Source organism: Diospyros lotus, chromosome 1, assembly GCF_014633365.1.
Source record: "Diospyros lotus cultivar Yz01 chromosome 1, ASM1463336v1, whole genome shotgun sequence".
Classification (NCBI taxonomy): Eukaryota; Viridiplantae; Streptophyta; class Magnoliopsida; order Ericales; family Ebenaceae; genus Diospyros; species Diospyros lotus.
In genome coordinates, this window is record NC_068338.1 from 26,682,721 (window position 1) to 26,699,226 (window position 16,506).

At 36.3% G+C, this 16,506-nt stretch overlaps 1 protein-coding gene across 1 annotated transcript; it reads left to right on the forward strand.

Annotated features, from left to right (window-relative positions):
• Positions 1-2,166: 2,166 nt before the first annotated feature.
• On the forward strand, positions 2,167-13,362 carry LOC127807679 (protein TIC 100). Its single transcript, XM_052345719.1, has 11 exons — positions 2,167-2,921; positions 4,375-4,446; positions 4,605-4,694; positions 4,793-4,966; positions 6,672-6,762; positions 7,164-7,226; positions 7,338-7,404; positions 8,097-8,200; positions 8,314-8,440; positions 8,792-9,561; positions 12,806-13,362. The coding sequence occupies exons 1-11, from the start codon at positions 2,278-2,280 to the stop codon at positions 13,151-13,153; spliced, it is 2,550 nt and encodes an 849-aa protein (XP_052201679.1). The 5' UTR covers positions 2,167-2,277; the 3' UTR covers positions 13,154-13,362.
• Positions 13,363-16,506: the final 3,144 nt, after the last annotated feature.

Genomic DNA, 16,506 nt, shown 5'->3' on the forward strand with positions numbered 1-16,506 from the left:
TATGCTATTTCATCTGTCGACTATGTTTGTTCATGAATTTTAAAATTTTCTTTGTAATTTTTGATCTGTCGACTATGTAAAAGGATCTGTCGACTATGAGATTTTTGTGTTATAAGATAGTCGACTATGCTTTTCTGTCTGTCGACTATGGCTAGTTTTATTTGATAAAATAGTCGACTAACCTATTTGATTTGTCGACTATGTGTTTCACAGAAAATTACAACGGCTAGTTTTTTCAATCTCCAACGGCTAGTTTCTCATTCTCCAACGGTCACAAACGGTTTCATTTCTCTTCAATCTTGTGGGAAGCTTATATATACATATCAAGGAGATCAAGAGAAAGCTAATGGATGGAAATGAATTGATTTGAGCTTACGGTTTATCTTTGTTTGTATTTACAGTGCTCTGTGCCTTCATAGTTATACTTTTCTCTCCAAGGCTTCATTCTATTATTGTTAATACATTCATTTAAGCCTTGTTTAATCTTGAGAGACATTGTAACTAAGAGATTCATCTCTTAGATTCTCTCATATTCTATATTTCTTATTCTTCCTAGCTTGTGTAGCTAAAGGGCCTATTTGAGTGGGAGGTTTTGCATTTTCCTAGTCTTGGACTAGAGGACCTACTTGGTTTAAGTAGGGGGTTTTATGGATAGTTTGAAAAATCCTTAGTGAGGAGCTAAGGTAGTGGATTAGACTTGGTTAAGCCGAACCACTATAAATCCTTGTGTTTTCTTATACTTGTGTACTTTGATATATTTATCATTGCTAGCATTTCATTATCCTCACTTGCATTGAATTTTTACTTTCAATCAAAATGATTTCAAAGTTTTAAATCAAGTTTTTAAAATAACCAATTCACCCTCTCTCTTGGTGTGTGCTATAGAACCTACTGTTCTAACATGAACTAAGGGAAAATCTATTGGCAGCTAGAAAAATTGCTCTTCACAGTCCGTGTCCCATCAAATTTTCTAAAAATTATAAAGTACCTATTTTACCCCACACTAATCTTCTCCTCCGATCACCTCTCTCATCGCTAGCCATCGTCTCGCATCTCTTTTTTTCTCTCGCATTATATATACAAACACATACATATAAATATATATACACGCGGCCATTCAACCAGCACACACACACACACATATATATATATATATAGAGAGAGAGAGAGAGCATGGTCGCGGCCATGAAACTAGCAACCGCACACACACATAAACCAACAATCGCGCACACACACTCACACACACAAAAGCATGGTTGCGGCCATGAAAACCTCTGCACCTCGCAGTGCGGGGGTTGTTGAAACCTCCGCATCGCGAGGTGCAGAGATTTTCATGGCCGCGACCATGCTTTTGTGTGTGTGAGTGTGTGTATATATATAGGTGTGTGTATATATATATGTGTGTGTGCTGGGTTTCATGACTGCAGCCATACTGTGTGTGTATATATATATATGTGTGTGTGTGTGTGAGTGTGTGTACGCGCGCTTGTTGGTTTATGTGTGTGTGCGGTTGCTGGTTGCATGGCCGTAGCTGCCATGCTGTCTCTATATGTATATGTGTGTGTGTGTGCTGGTTGAATGTGCGCGTGTATATATATTTATATGTATGTATTTGTGTGTGTATATGTGTATATAATGCGGGAGAGAAAAAGAGATGCGAGACGATGGCCGACGATGAGAGGTGATTGGAGGAGAGGTTGGCTGTGGGGTAAAATAGGTATTTTAAAATTTGTAGAAAATTTGATGAGACGCAGGGCAGGCTGTGAAAAGTAATTTTTCGAGTTACCAATAGAATTTCCCCTAAACTAATTGCTAGCAGTATTCTTGAGGTTTTGAAAATAATATTAATTTCTGTTGATTTTACGAATCTTGTTGCTTGCACTAAATCCCCTACAATTAGCTAAGCTTAATTAAACTTTTTAAAATGACTAAAATACTCCTTTAACTGAAATATGATACTGATTAAGAAAATATTTAGGCTTTTATAATGGACAATAATAATAAATTAGCCAACTAGGTGGACCGTCCACTTCCAACTTGCTGGAAAATATTATTTCACTAATGGGCTTTGGCCCAGCTTATAAGGCCCAACAGGAGGCAATTCTTGTCGGGCTGAAGCATTTAGCGAAATCAAAACCCTTGTGTGAGTGTAACCCAAACACAGCTTACCTCTTTGCTTTGTTCTTTAGTTTTGGCTTCATCTCGCACCTTATCTCCCCGCTACTTCTTCTTCTTCTTCGTACTCTTCACTCTTTCTCTCTCTCTCTCTCACCAACAATGGCGAACGAAGACTCAAGACCCGATTCTGAAACCCCAGAAGAAGAGCGGGAAAATGAACCCAACTCAGAGGAGCAATTTCCGGATAATTCTTCTTCATCGTCTTCTGATGAGTCGGACACAGACTCGGACTACGAATCGGACGAGCCGGAGGAGCCCGAGACCGAACCCGCCGTCCAAGAGACTCCGGTCGACTACGAGGACATACCGGAGGAGGACGACTCGCCGGAGGCGAACGAGAAGCGGTTCATGCAAGTTCTGAACAGCAGACGCATGCGGAGAGAGCAACAAAAGGCAGAGAAGGAGATTGAGTACCACGAAGACTTGTTCAACTTTCCCAGAGACCCAGAGAACTGGCGAGAGGAGGATTTGAAGGAGCTGTGGGCGGATGCTCCACTTGAGATGACCAAACCCGGTTGGGACCCAGCTTTTGTCGACGAGGAGGAGGTCGACGTGGTCAGGAAGGAGGTTCGGGCCGGCAGAGACCCGCCCATTGCTCCATTTTACCTGCCGTACCGGAAGTTTTACCCGGCGATTCCGGACAATCACTACGATATCTCGAACCCGAAGTCGGTGGTTGAAGAGCTTGATAGGGTTGAGGAGTTCTTGAACTGGGTCAGCTACATTTTCCCTGATGGGAGCTCGTAAGTGTTGCTTCTCGAATTTGATGTTTAGTTCATTGTCTTGATATCTATTTACCATTTGATTTCACTTTTCATTTGATGGGTTAAGGATGTTAATTCAAACTCTCTGTATTTATTTTGAATGTAGGCTTTGTATGGCAACAAAACAACCTAAAAAAAGGGATCCAACATGGAGATACTGTTGAATTCGTAATAGTGGTAATATAGACATTATTCACCACACAAGAACAAGGAAAAAGTAGTTGGTTGTCATTAGTTTCAATTGTGTTTTTAATATTTAGGTAAGAACTTATTGTCCTTGTAGATTTTTATTTCAGAAGAAGTTTCGAAAGCACCATTTCAAGTTATGGACACACGATAACAAAATTAGGTATTAATTTGGTGTTTCTAGCTGCGTTTAGCAAGTATCCATGTCCTATACGTGTTGGAGACATGGGTATGGCACATAAAATGAAGTGTTGTTTCAAGCTTAGAGCTCATTGACCACTTCTCTGTATGAGATTGTAGGTTATTTTTGTTCTTCTTTCCCTATCTCTATTGTGGATTTTGCTTGGTTTCTTTCTATTTTTCATGCATTGATGCATCCTCTAAAACTGTCACTGGAGCATTTTGTGTAAATTCTCGGCTAAGTGCATTCCTTCTACAATTTTGTGATTTAATCTTGAAAGTTGTCCATTTTCCCTTTTAAGTACATTATGAGCTAAGAATTTTGGTTTGTAATCCTAATCATTGTTGACATTCTAGCTTGTGATGCCAAAGCCCTGGTATGCTATTAAAGCTTTTTCTTGCATTGTCATTAAGTGGTTATTGTTGGGTGGAAAGCAAGATTTGTTCAGGTTTCCATTTCATTTTGAGCTATTGCATATTTGAATTGAATTGGCCAGCTTGAGGTGGATAGGCACAAGCTATGTGATTTTGTTTCAATTTGTTCTCACCTGTCTTTTTGGCTGTTACTGATGTAATCTGTTTCATCGAACTATTATTAATGTCTAATTCAATCAAAGACAGGCATATTACATTTATCAAATTGTTGAATTCTCTTTTTCAGTAATATGTTTAACAACTTCATGGTTGGTTTATTGCTGTTTCATTGATTCTGACTATATATTTTTGTTATGATGTTACGGTTGCTTGATTGGCGTTCTCGGCTGCCTCCTCCACAGGCTGTCTGGTAGGACTGTTGTTGACCTTTGTGTAAATTGTGTCATAATTCTTCTTTATGATGCTTGTTAGATTTCATGCTTGTGTTTTATGCTGTGGATAACATTTATTAGATATATGGGAGTATGTTGAATTGGGAAAGCCACCCCTCACCTCGAAAAGAATGTTGAATTTGTTTAACAGAACAGAATTCAGGACTACTGTTTTGCAGAATGCATTAGATAATATTTGGAGAACAGTAGGCAGTCAAATTTTCTACTTCAATTTCTTGTGATCTTTTACTTTGTTTTAGGTATGAAGGTACAGCCTGGGACGACTTGGCCCATGGAAAAGGTGTTTATGTTGCTGAGCAAGGACTAGTCAGGTTTGTCTCTTTTTCATCTTTAGCAATTGCAACATGATTTTCATGATGTCACTAGAAGAGTAAACAAAGTACTCATCCCTATGCTCAATTGGTTAAGATGTAATTAGGTTTGGGTAAAATATCATGTGCTTTTTCTTTGGATTATTTTATACTTGTAGGTATGAAGGTGAATGGCTTCAAAACAACATGGAGGGCCATGGGGTTGTTGAAGTTGAGATACCTGATATTGAACCTGTGCCAGGTTCCAAGTATGTTCTTTGTTTAATCCCTATTTAGCACAAAATATAATCCTAGATTTCCCAAAGTTAAGTTTAGAGTTAAGTTTGATTTGTCTTCATCTTCCCAGGCTTGAAGCAAAAATGCGTGCTGAAGGGAAAATAATAAAAAGAGATTTCATGACCCCAGAAGACAGAGAGTGGTTGGAGATGGATATTGAAGATGGTATCCGCTTAGCTGGGGGGACCCATGAAATCCCTTTCTATGAGACTGACGAGTGGATCAGACAATTCAGAAAGAAACCGTATGTTTACTTTTAAGAACTTAACTAATTTTCTTGCTACCTGATAATTATTGCTATTCCCTCTGCCCTCTTTTCATTTTTTTTTCTGTTGAATCCAAGTTAGTGTTGTCGTCATTGTTGTGTTGTTGTATATTTAATTTTCTTAGTTTCCAAAAGAATAATATTAGTATCATATGATTGATTACAGCCTGGTCGTGTGTTAACCAATGGGTTCTCATTTCCCAACTAAATCTGCAATTAGTGCGGGTAGGGAACTTGGGAAACTACAGGAGTTTATGTATTTTATCACTCTATCATAGCTGTGGCAACATCTTCATGTTTTCTTCATTAACTTTTGCTATTTTTGTCTTTTCACATTCTCTATTTTAATAGATAAATTGCTGCTAGCACTATGTAGGTTATTAATTTAAGATAATCCAAGGTCCCATAAACCCACAGAACACGGCAAGCAAAAAGTGGCTAGAATATAATTTTAGTTTTTCAAGCTTGAAGGATGTCATGATCCCTGACAAAGAGGCGAAATAAGATTGTTGTTCCAACTAGTTTAGGTTACACTCTCTGTCTCACGTGCAGGCGCGCACACATACACACATAATATTGGTTGTGTTGCTTGTTAGCTTGAATTTTTGGTTTAGATTGATCTCTATGATGCATTTCATGAATGATTGTGAAGCTCAGAAAAATGGTTAGGATGTCATGACCTGGAGAGAGTCTTGGAATGAGCTGTTCACCATTCGTTAGTTCTTTCTTGTTGTGTAGCACTTGGGAGTTATCTTTCTCTCAGAAAAGTATTTGGGAAAAATTCTCTTTCCTAAGTTTGTGTGTTCTTTTTTCCTGGATTGCAACACATTAGGCCAAATTCCAGTGATGTATAAAGGTGGTGGAATGTGATTAGGGAATTCTTCCACTTGTGCAGGCAAGCTGGAAATTAGAAGATTTTAGCTACTTGCTTATTGACTGTGTAGTATAGCAGCTGTGAATTATGGAGTTTGATGTCCGATGTTTTTGGTGTTGTATTGATGATGGCTTGCTCCGTGACTGATATTGTAGCTTTTTTGGAGCTTTCCTGATTAGGGACATGGAATTATGGAATCCAAGTTCAGTCTGTACAGTGTGAATGGAAGAGTCTTTCCTTTCCTATTTCTTATTTTGTTGGCTGTTTCTCCGAGTGCTCCCTTTTAAGTGTATTTATTCAATATGCTTTACGTTCCTGAAAAAAAAAAGTATGCAGCAATAAATATTTATTCAGATAAATTTGATTTACTAACTTGGTCTTTCCTCCATCCCCACACCTAAAAGAATTGGTTGATATTTTTTTTTATTAGAAATTAAGTTGAGTTGATAACTAAAAATGATAGACGGTAGATGCTTTTCTCCAAAAGCTAATGTCATATGCATGTAATATGCTAAGTCATTCCAATGAAAAATAAATTGCTCCTCTTTATATTCATGACACGTGATATGGTTGTCATAAAGATTCTGAAGACATTTTAAGTCCTGAAGTTTGCCTATTGTAAGACACACAGTTTGATTGTTTGATACACTTCAAATGGTTTATAAGTGCATACCCAGCTGAGAGAACTCTATGAGAATCCCCAACTTTGAAGATTATGGCCTTTACTCTAAAGGAGGAACTGCTGTGTGTGTGTGTGATGATCAAGAAAGAGTCTTTTATGGCTCATTTGCAACAGCTTTTTGATTCCAGGGAGAAAGGTCGATATCGCTATGCTGGTGAATGGAAACATGGGAGAATGCATGGTTGTGGTGTATATGAAGTCAATGAACGTACAACATATGTAAGTGCGTGAAATATATGTTATTAGAGATAAGATTGCTGCTCTATCTATCTGGGAAAATTTTGTAGGCATTGTGCTACTGCTTCTTTTAAATAGGAATTTGGAACTGCCATCAGTGTCCTTGGATTCCCATAATTCAGGATGAGTAGCACATTGTACAATTGGGAGAAGGGAAATAACTTATTATCATTACAATAGTTGATCACTTTGTATATCATCTAGAAGATCCATTATCTATAACAATAGTAAAAATTTTGGACTTCTTTGGTAGCAGAATTCTAGTTCTCCCAGTAATGCTAGGTCTTTGCTTATTAATTGATTTCCTTGATCAATATTGTCTTATAATTTATGAACATAGTAAATTCAAAGTAAGAAGGCTGACTTGCCTGGTCTGTCCTCAGGGTCGGTTCTATTTTGGGGAGCTATTGAAAGATCCTGCTGGTTGTGATGAGAATATTTCAGCGGTATCTTTAAGAGTTTCATCCTTTAATATCCTTTTGCCCCTCCTTTTCCTGTTCTATGTGGCTGTTATGCCAGTTGTGATGACAATTTTCTCTTGTGATTTCACAATCCAGCTACATGCAGGTATTGCAGAGGTGGCTGCTGCTAAGGCACGGATGTTTGTCAACAAGCCTGATGGAAGTATGTGTTCTACTTCTCTTCGTTTTCCTTTCTTTTAAGATTGTGTGGTGTGTGTGTTTTGTTTGGGGGGGGGGGGGGGGGGGTTGTTTTATGCAGCACAGGGGAGAATTCTTGCTTGCCAAAGTAACTTGATACTCAAATTGGGATAGTTGTAATTCCACAAATGGCATACAAATATGATCCTTTCCCAACCCTTGCAGGGAGCTTTGTGCACTGGAGACACCCTTTAACTGAACCTCTTGAATGTTTTAACTGTAGTATTATTACTTTGCCTTGACAGTAACGAAAATTACAAGGGTTTTCAAGGAAGATTTTTTGTCAGGAGGCTATTTGTGAAAACCATTGTTGAATGATCTTGGAAATTTAAGACACCTGTCCTTATAGTGTGTTCTCTCATTTCTTCTACTCGTTTTTATCTTTTACTGGTTTGATGTTATACAATAATTGTTGTTCTTTTATTTTCTCATTGGTTTTATGGTCTCTTGGTATCCATTGCCTGAAGTCTATGTTTCCCTTTTACACGAGAACTTGGCATTGGAAATTTAAGACACTTGTCCTTGCAGCACATTTTTTGATCTCATCTACTCTTTTTATTTTATAATGGTTTGATTTTAACAAGTCATTCATTTATTTTTATTGGTTCTGTATCCTCTCCTTTCTTCACAACTTTTTGTTTTGCTTCATCTTTGCAGTGGTCAGAGAAGAGAGGGGTCCTTATAGTGATCCTCAACATCCATATTTCTATGAGGAAGAAGACGTATGGATGGCACCAGGCTTTATCAACCAGTTCTATGAGGTAAGAAGTCAAGTTTTGTTCAGGTTTTTTTTTTCTCCTGTTTTTTATGACATAATAGTCTCTTCAACTTCATAACAATTAATAAAAATGAGAAGTGACATTTCATACATCAGGTTCCAGATTATTGGAAAACATATGTTCATGACGTAGATCAAGAAAGGGAGATGTGGTTGAACTCCTTTTACAAAGCTCCTTTGAGACTACCCATGCCTGCTGAACTTGAATACTGGTGGTCAAAAGGTATCATCGTGAATTTTTTTTTTTTCTTTAATCTGAAGAGTCTCCTGTTGTCATTATTTAGTTGAGGTTGGCAAATAGCCTAGATGTTCAACCTTGAGTTGCCAATAACCTTTTACTTTCACAAAACTTTTGAGTTTCATAACAATTGCTTGATGAAAAAGATTACGATTCTTGTTCATGTGACAGTTTAAGTGTTATCTTGCACATTCACTTCTTGCATACACTTTTATTTTAATGCCTCCACAGTTTAGACTTCATCCTCCAATTCTGATGAATTCCTGTTAACTTTTGTCCATGTTTCTTCGATGGACAGCTTATTTTATTCTTCATGTGGCATATTTTTTTGATCAGATGAGAAGCCAGAATTTGTCCTCATCAACAAGGAACCTGAGCCTGACCCTGAAGATCCGTCAAAGTTAGTACATACTGAAGATCCGCTAATCCTACACACACCAACTGGACGGATAATTAACTATGTGGATGACAAGGAACATGGTATCCGCTTGTTTTGGCAACCACCTTTGAAAGAAGGGGAAGAAGTGGACCCACAGAAGGTCCAGTTCCTGCCTCTTGGATTTGATGAGTTCTATGGACGCGGTGAGGCTGTCAAGAGGGAAAACATATGGGTGCGTTTTATGACTGCAGTGGTGAATGTAATCAAGCCAATGTTTGACAATGTACAGAAATGGACAGAAGAACAAAAGAATGCTGGTGAGATGAACATGAAGCTGATAGAGAAAGAGCTTGAATTAGTGCAGGCTGAATTGTGTCTGGAGGAGGCAATTGAAGACATGGATGAAGAGCTGAAGGGAATACAGAAAGAGGAGGAGAACAAAGCGAAAAAGGGTTTGCAAGAGGAAGAAGATATTGTGCCTCCAGAAGCTACCAGTCAAGAGCCAAAAACTTCACCGGCAGCAGAGGAAGATGAAGGGCAAGAGGAGGAAGAGGAAGAGGAAGATGAAGATGACATTACACCAGCAAGTTTTGGGTCTGTAATCGAGGACCAGGATTCAACAAAAGATGATCGCGAGGAAAAAAAGCCTGGAAAATCTCCATTTTCTTCATCTACATTATCACTAGCTTCTTGCAGCCTTGTTTCTCCTTCAAGCATAGTTTCCACTGTGAGTTTTGACCTCTCCTCATTTTTTCTTGATGTTTAGCATTTTATGTGATAGTAAAATCTCACTAAAGCTCAAAGAGAAAATTTATCTAACAGCTGTCACAATCCAAATTGTGGAGCTGCAACTGGCATAGATCCCTAGGGAGGCAAAGGGCCCTCTAGGGACTCGCAAACTTCTTTGTGATCCAATACACCCGTAACTGTCAAGATTAGGATTACCATGAATATAACTCATGCATGAAATAATAAAGTGTCACAGTACTGTACTATATCTCTGATGGACAACCCTGTCGATACAACTAAATTCTAACATAAGAGAGCCAAATTCTTAGAGCCTGTTTGGTATTGTTGTGCTTTAAAAGCACAATTGTTTTTTTTTTTTTTTCAGAAGTCCTAGAAAGTAGCATTTAGTAAAGCACAACCGCTTATTCTAAAAACACGAGTTTGCTTTTAAGCAAAACTAAAGGACCCCCTGTATTTTATAAAAGCACAACAGCTTTTAGTGGGACCCATATTAAAGAATGTCATTTACTTTTAAGATCATTTTCTCTCTCGTCACAACTCTGTTTAAAATGTTTATTTGATATACCAATGTCTTTTTTAGTCATTTGCATTTCTACAACATATTAATAAGCATAGCACCACATTCAATCATGAATCACCAAGTGCTGCTTTTATTAAACATTGCTAGCAGAGCAACCACAACGCTACATTGCACAACAATGCCAAACAGGCTCTTAGTATATGAATCTGAGTATAAATACCACTACCCATGTATATGAAGATATTTGTCTATATTCACTGCCTTGCTAACTAGTGTGGACGTGGTGCACCACTGGCTAACATACATGTTAGCTACAATGTCTGACTAGTCTTATCCTATGCAATATGTATGTAAATATGAATCATATCAATAGTAGGAATAAGATGTTCAGGAATACAAATAAAACATGCCTCGCGTTTGAATCTCATAACTTTAAGGCATGGCTCAAAAGAATCATGGATATAACAACATTATGCATCATGTTGCAGTTGTATATCTGTCATATTTCAAGTGATCAACTACATTATATCAAGAATTTTTTATCAACATGTGCCAAGTAAGTAATCAAATCTCATTTGTCTTGTCTCCCTATCACCTAAGAAAGTACAATAGTATGAAAAAGAGTTCATGTGAGGAGATTTTAAGTACCACATGATAAACACATTTCAGTTTATTAAATGATCTATGACAAAAGATTTTACGAGTGAACCTTATCAAAATATAAATAATCTATTCATAGTTCTATCATAGAGTTCGCTCTCAGCTGGGCTCCATTGTGGACATGTCTGGTGCACCTAAAAACCCAAATAATTTGTATCATTATCCTATCAATCTGTTTAGTATAAATAGACCCAAAATAACCCACTCATGTCCTAATTCTAATATTTTTCTGATCTTGAAATGGTTTGTTTAATCCTAATCATGGTTCCTAACTAATAATTTGGGTTTAATAAGTTTAAATTAATTTGAGTCGTGTTTTTATTAGTGATAAGTTTAATTGGGCCAACATTAGGTTCGATGAATCTGGATCCATAAACATTTTGGGTTATTTTCCCCAAAATTGGACTGATTTGATGTTTTTGTGGGGTTTAGGGTTGGGTTCCCACTAATTTTGGTCAGGTTATGGGCTAACAAATGGATTTCAGATCACTTATTTTGCTTCTGGGTCAGCTTTTGATTTTTTAATCACATTTCTGACAGTTAATATCAAGTCTGGGTCGTTGGGGGTAGCTTCCTGTGGCATTGTAGATTTGCATTTAGAAAGCCTAGCTTGGCTATTGGAGCTCATAAGGGTTGGGTCCTTTTAAGCCGACCGGGTTGGGAGAGAAATCTCCCAATCTGGTTGATCTTGCTACCATTGGGTAGAAGGGTTTGCTGCAACCCTGCTTTGCGTGGTTGACCAAAAAGGTTGCAGCAGCCATGGTTTAAAATTTCAAGGTCTCCAGCCAAGCAAGCCTGTTGTTGCTGTCAAAGGTGGTGTGGAAGCAAATATCACGTGGTGGTGATGAAGGTTTGCACCCTTCCGATTGAGCTTTTTGCTGCAATCGGGTGCAGATTTTTAGGATTCAAGGCTTCACATGGTGGCTATGAGTTGGGGGTTCCGTTTTAATTTCTTTTTGTGCTTCTTTTTGGTTTATTCTAATTGCATTCAAGTAGTCTCTTTCATTTTGATTGCAATTGTGTTGGCTCCTTTTTGGGTTTGGTTTCCACCACATGGGAGATACTTTAGTCATACACCAACAGGAGGTTGGGATATTAATCCCTCTCCATGGTCGACTGGGAAGTATACATACATTCATGTGAAGAACTGAAGAGGGATGGAAGAAGAAATATTATAGCATCTAACTACTGAAGGTTTCTGGCCTGACCAACAAGCTTCTTCCTCCTTTCTCTTATCAGTTTGGCAGGTATCCTTCCACACAACTCATCTCTCCACTGTACATGTTGAGTTGGGCACCGCCTGTCTCCAGAACCGGCTGTGCCTCCCCCTAAGGAGGGTGGCCCAGCAGTATCCACTGGCTGATTTGGTCTGGTCCATGTGGGCCCTCGTGGGCTGGCCTAGTTGGAGTTGAATTTTTAATTATTAATTTATTCAATCTTTATCACACACACACACACACGCATATTATGTTGATTTCACCCATCCAATTATGCTATACTAATCTACAACATCTGGGTATTTTTAAATAAAATAATTTATATTAAGATTTAAAAACATTTTTCCCAAGAGTTGAATCACAATTTAAAAATTGAATAAAATTTAACCATATTTAATATTAAATATTAATCAAAATGTAGCAAGGCTGCTACAAATTGAATTTCAATGCAGCAAGTTTTTAGGTGCAAATGAGCTGAACCGACAAAAGGTTAGGATTTGTTTAGAATTTTATTGGGCTCAGGCCCCAAGCTTGAGTCGAGCTCAAGCTTGTTTATTAGGAAACTGTTAGGCAGGATTAGATGAAAATATGAATATGAAAATTCTAGGATTCTTGAAAAATAAATGCCTGGTTTGATGAAGTATGAATATGAAAAGTCTTGGATCCTTTAAAATGATCTTGGAGTTTAAGCAAACAGTCACAAACTATTTTAATTTATTTCATAGTTTAGATAATTATTTGCCAAAGATTTAATTTTAAGCCAACACATTACTCTTCTAGTTAATTTGTTCAAATGCTAACTGCATTCTCTGTTGGCTTTGCAGGTTCCCCCACAACTACAGCACTTATTTACAATGTGGAAGGATGGGAAATCACCACTGGAACCTTCTCCGGCTTGTCCTCCTTCTCCAAAGCCCCCTTCTGGTTCAGTAAGTTTTCCAAACACAACTGGCCAATGTGGGAAACTGAGAGCAGCAAGGCAAACGTATTGCCAAGTGAAGCAAATTTCCAGCAAGCGATTAAGAAACTTCTCGATCCAAAATACTCGTCTAAAATCACGAAGAAACCTAGGACACTCCAACCCACCTAGCTGCAAATGGCCATATGCTGCAACAGAGGAGGATTTACACATATTATCACTGCACACCAGTTTGGATATTGGTTTACAGTGAGATGTTTTGTGTGTGTGTGTGTGTGTTTATGTATGTTGTATTAGAAATCATTTCGTGGTGCCGGCTAATTTGTTAAAGCATATACTAGCTTGGCAAAACCGCATCACATCATTTTTTGGAGGGTAACTTAAAATTAGTAGTTTGAGGTACTGGAAAATGTTATAGATTTATCTCTCTCATGTGATAATAAAATAGCAGTGACTTTCACATGTTTGTTTTTCGGTTTAGGTTTTTTGAAGGGAGGCCCTAGTTTTTTTTTTTTATGGTAACTGAGTTGCTCTGTCCAAATAGGTGATGATTCTCTTGCTGGATGGACTGAAATGGCTATGGCGTATGGATTGCTTTTTAGGGTCTTTTTCAGTGTTTGGTACATAATGGTTTAGGGTTGCATGATTGTCTTCAAAACTTCTAAGAGTGCCTGCTCGTGTTTTTTCTTTTCATTTTTTTTTTCTTCTAAATTTAGGGTAATAATATATAACAGAGATTTTAGATAGTCAAAATATCAAACCTTTTAATCTTATTATGCAAGGTTGGTAATTGAATTTTTGTTCGTCATTTCTATAAACAAAAGTTTCAGATGAAATAATGCAATTTATTAATAATTATCTATTAATAAACAAAGTATTCTTAAAATATATTTAATTACAAAATTTTTACCCTTGATATCAGTACAGTACCTGTTCTCTTGCGTTTGTGCCAAGTCTCTTTCACAGCATCGGGCCCTGTTATTGTATTGCATCTCCTCTTCTATCATAACACATTTTATTTAGGCAGTGTTTGGTAAGTGCTGATTTAGGTAGTGTTTGGAGAAGTCACATTTTATTTAGAAAACGAGTCACATAATTTTTTTTAATATTTTTTAAATATATTTATCTCTTTTTCTTTTAAAACATATTTTTGACCTTACAGATAAAAAAAAAAATGCATGTCCTTTAATATATTTTAAAAAAATTAACAAATAATTTAATAAAAATTTTAAAATAAGATTAGAATTATTTTATATCTTGATTTAAAAGATATTTTAATCTTATATTAAAATAACTACCTTAAATTATACCCTACACATGGTCACGTCCTTTTATGTGCAAATTGCAGGAACATGAAAGGCTAGAGGGTGATCTGATGGGACCTCTTTATGAATACAATGTACCTACCTGCACTGAAAAAGCAAGATAAGGCATAGCTTGCCCTGGGAAATGGCTGGTTGCAATCATGCAATATTGATGGAGATTGGACACAAATGTTGCTCCCTTGATGAATTTTCTTCTTACCCACAACAAGAACAAGAACCTCACCCCAAATGTTCAAATAATGTTTTGGGAGTCACCTCCAAGAAGTACTATCCATTCTTCAATTGTTTTATATATATATATATATATATTGATACAATTATTGGTCACATAGTTTTACATGACACATCAATCTTCAATATGGGCAATTAATAGTTACATGCTCATTAGTGCCACCTTTAAGTAATTTTTACAAAGATAAGGAATTTTTTTTTAAAGATATTCTCGGAGATATTTTTAAAAATAAAGAATTTTGCAAAATTGGGCCCATCAAATATAAGACCAAGTTAGATCAACTCGATTCACCCATTAAAACTATAAAAAATTTCTTCGATAAAATTAAGAATTTCTTGAGAAATTAAGGTTAATGTCTCATAAAATTACTTAAAAATAGAAAACTTAACAAGATTGGACCGCTCGACGGCTCGAATATAAATATTTTTTATATTAATTATAGTGTACATAATTTTTAACCCTTACTTATCTTGTTACCTATAACTATTTTGGAGGCTTTAATTTATTTACAAGGCAACGAGAGGACATTAACAAATCATCTTACAACTAAGCACCAACCTATCTCCCTCCCCTAGCGGTCTCATCAATTTTTGAAAATGCACTTTTATTCACTATCATATACACTGTAGATTAATCTTTAATTCTTAAAAACACATCAAAGGGTGAAGGCTTAACATGGACGAAGATAAAAATAAGAAGAAGAAGAAGGGGGAAACAGTATATAAATAAAAGTTCTAACCATATAGAATTTTAGATCATAAATTACCTTTAGACCTCCTATAATTTAAAGAAGACTACATGTTACATAAATTCAAATTTTTGCTCAATTCGTTAATAATCATAATTTAAAAATATTTATGAAAATAATTTAGAATTACGAAAAAGTTACTCTGATACGATTGTATTATTTTAGTAATATTTTTGTATATTTTTTACCTATATACATCAAGTCTATAATATTCTCTGTCGCAAATGATATGTAAATTCTTACTTTTAAGAGTAATTTATAAAGACATTTTTTGTATTTTAGAAATAGCGATAGGTATTTCTTTATTTAGTTAAGCATTAGGAGAAAACTGAAATAACAAATATGCCTTAGTTTTGAAATCATTATAAAAATAAAAGGAACATCAATAGTGTCTATGGTCAACGACAACTGACCACCACTTGTGGTTGTCGACGAAACTGTAGCAACCACTAGGGTTTCGTTGCAAAATCCCATAAAATCCCTAGGGTTCAATTCAATTGAACCCCATTGATCTTGGACTCCAACATTATCCCCAACAATTATTGTTGGGGTTTATGCAAAAGAATAGGAGAAGAAGAGAGAGAATGGAAAAAAGGGAAAAAGGTAAAGAGAGATAAGAAAATTCAAATTAAGAAAGGGATGAGAGATTGTAAAACTTAGTGTGTGTTTGTACTAACTTACAATAATAAGTTAAACTCAGTACATCTTCTGGGTTCGACAAACCTAAAATAGAAAGAGAGATGGGGGAAATTATAAAACTTAAATGCATCTAGATTTCATTAAACTCAAAATAGAGTGAGAGAGAGAAACTTATGGAAATAGTGGTGACTAGTAAAGGGAGGTCAATAGTGGCCAAAAGAATTGCATTGACACCAGTGGAACCCATTAGAATAGGTTGCATCTAGAAATAAGGAAGAATAAGAGGAAGGGAAAAAGAGTCGTTGATCAGAAATAAGAGAGTTTGTTATCAGCATTCTATTAGAAATGAGAGGGGAAGAGACAGTGTAGCCTATGTTGGTTGAAAATGACAAAGAAAGAGGAGGGAGAGAGAGAGGGGGGGGAGGGAGATGGATTTTTAATGTATTAGAATAATTTGATAATTTTGAAATATTTAACTATGGTTAATTAATAATATAGGAGGAAAAGGGATACTAAAATACAATAGTATTCATTATAATTTTTTAAACATCAAGAATACCACATCCAATTATTATAAACACCAGTATACTGAACATATTTTTTTATATATATATTTTTTAATTAAAAACAAAAAATAGAACAAATTAAAAGCTGGGCGTCAG

What these genes read in the sequence shown, in the direction of transcription:
- LOC127807679 (XM_052345719.1), top strand. Translation starts at nt 2,278, where the DNA reads ATGGCGAACGAAGACTCAAGACCCGATTCTGAAACCCCAGAAGAAGAG. An exon ending in GAACCTGTGCCAGGTTCCAA is followed by an intron (nt 4,695 to 4,792) that starts GTATGTTCTTTG and finishes TCATCTTCCCAG; the next exon opens with GCTTGAAGCAAAAATGCGTG. An exon ending in GTGATGAGAATATTTCAGCG is followed by an intron (nt 7,227 to 7,337) that starts GTATCTTTAAGA and finishes TTCACAATCCAG; the next exon opens with CTACATGCAGGTATTGCAGA.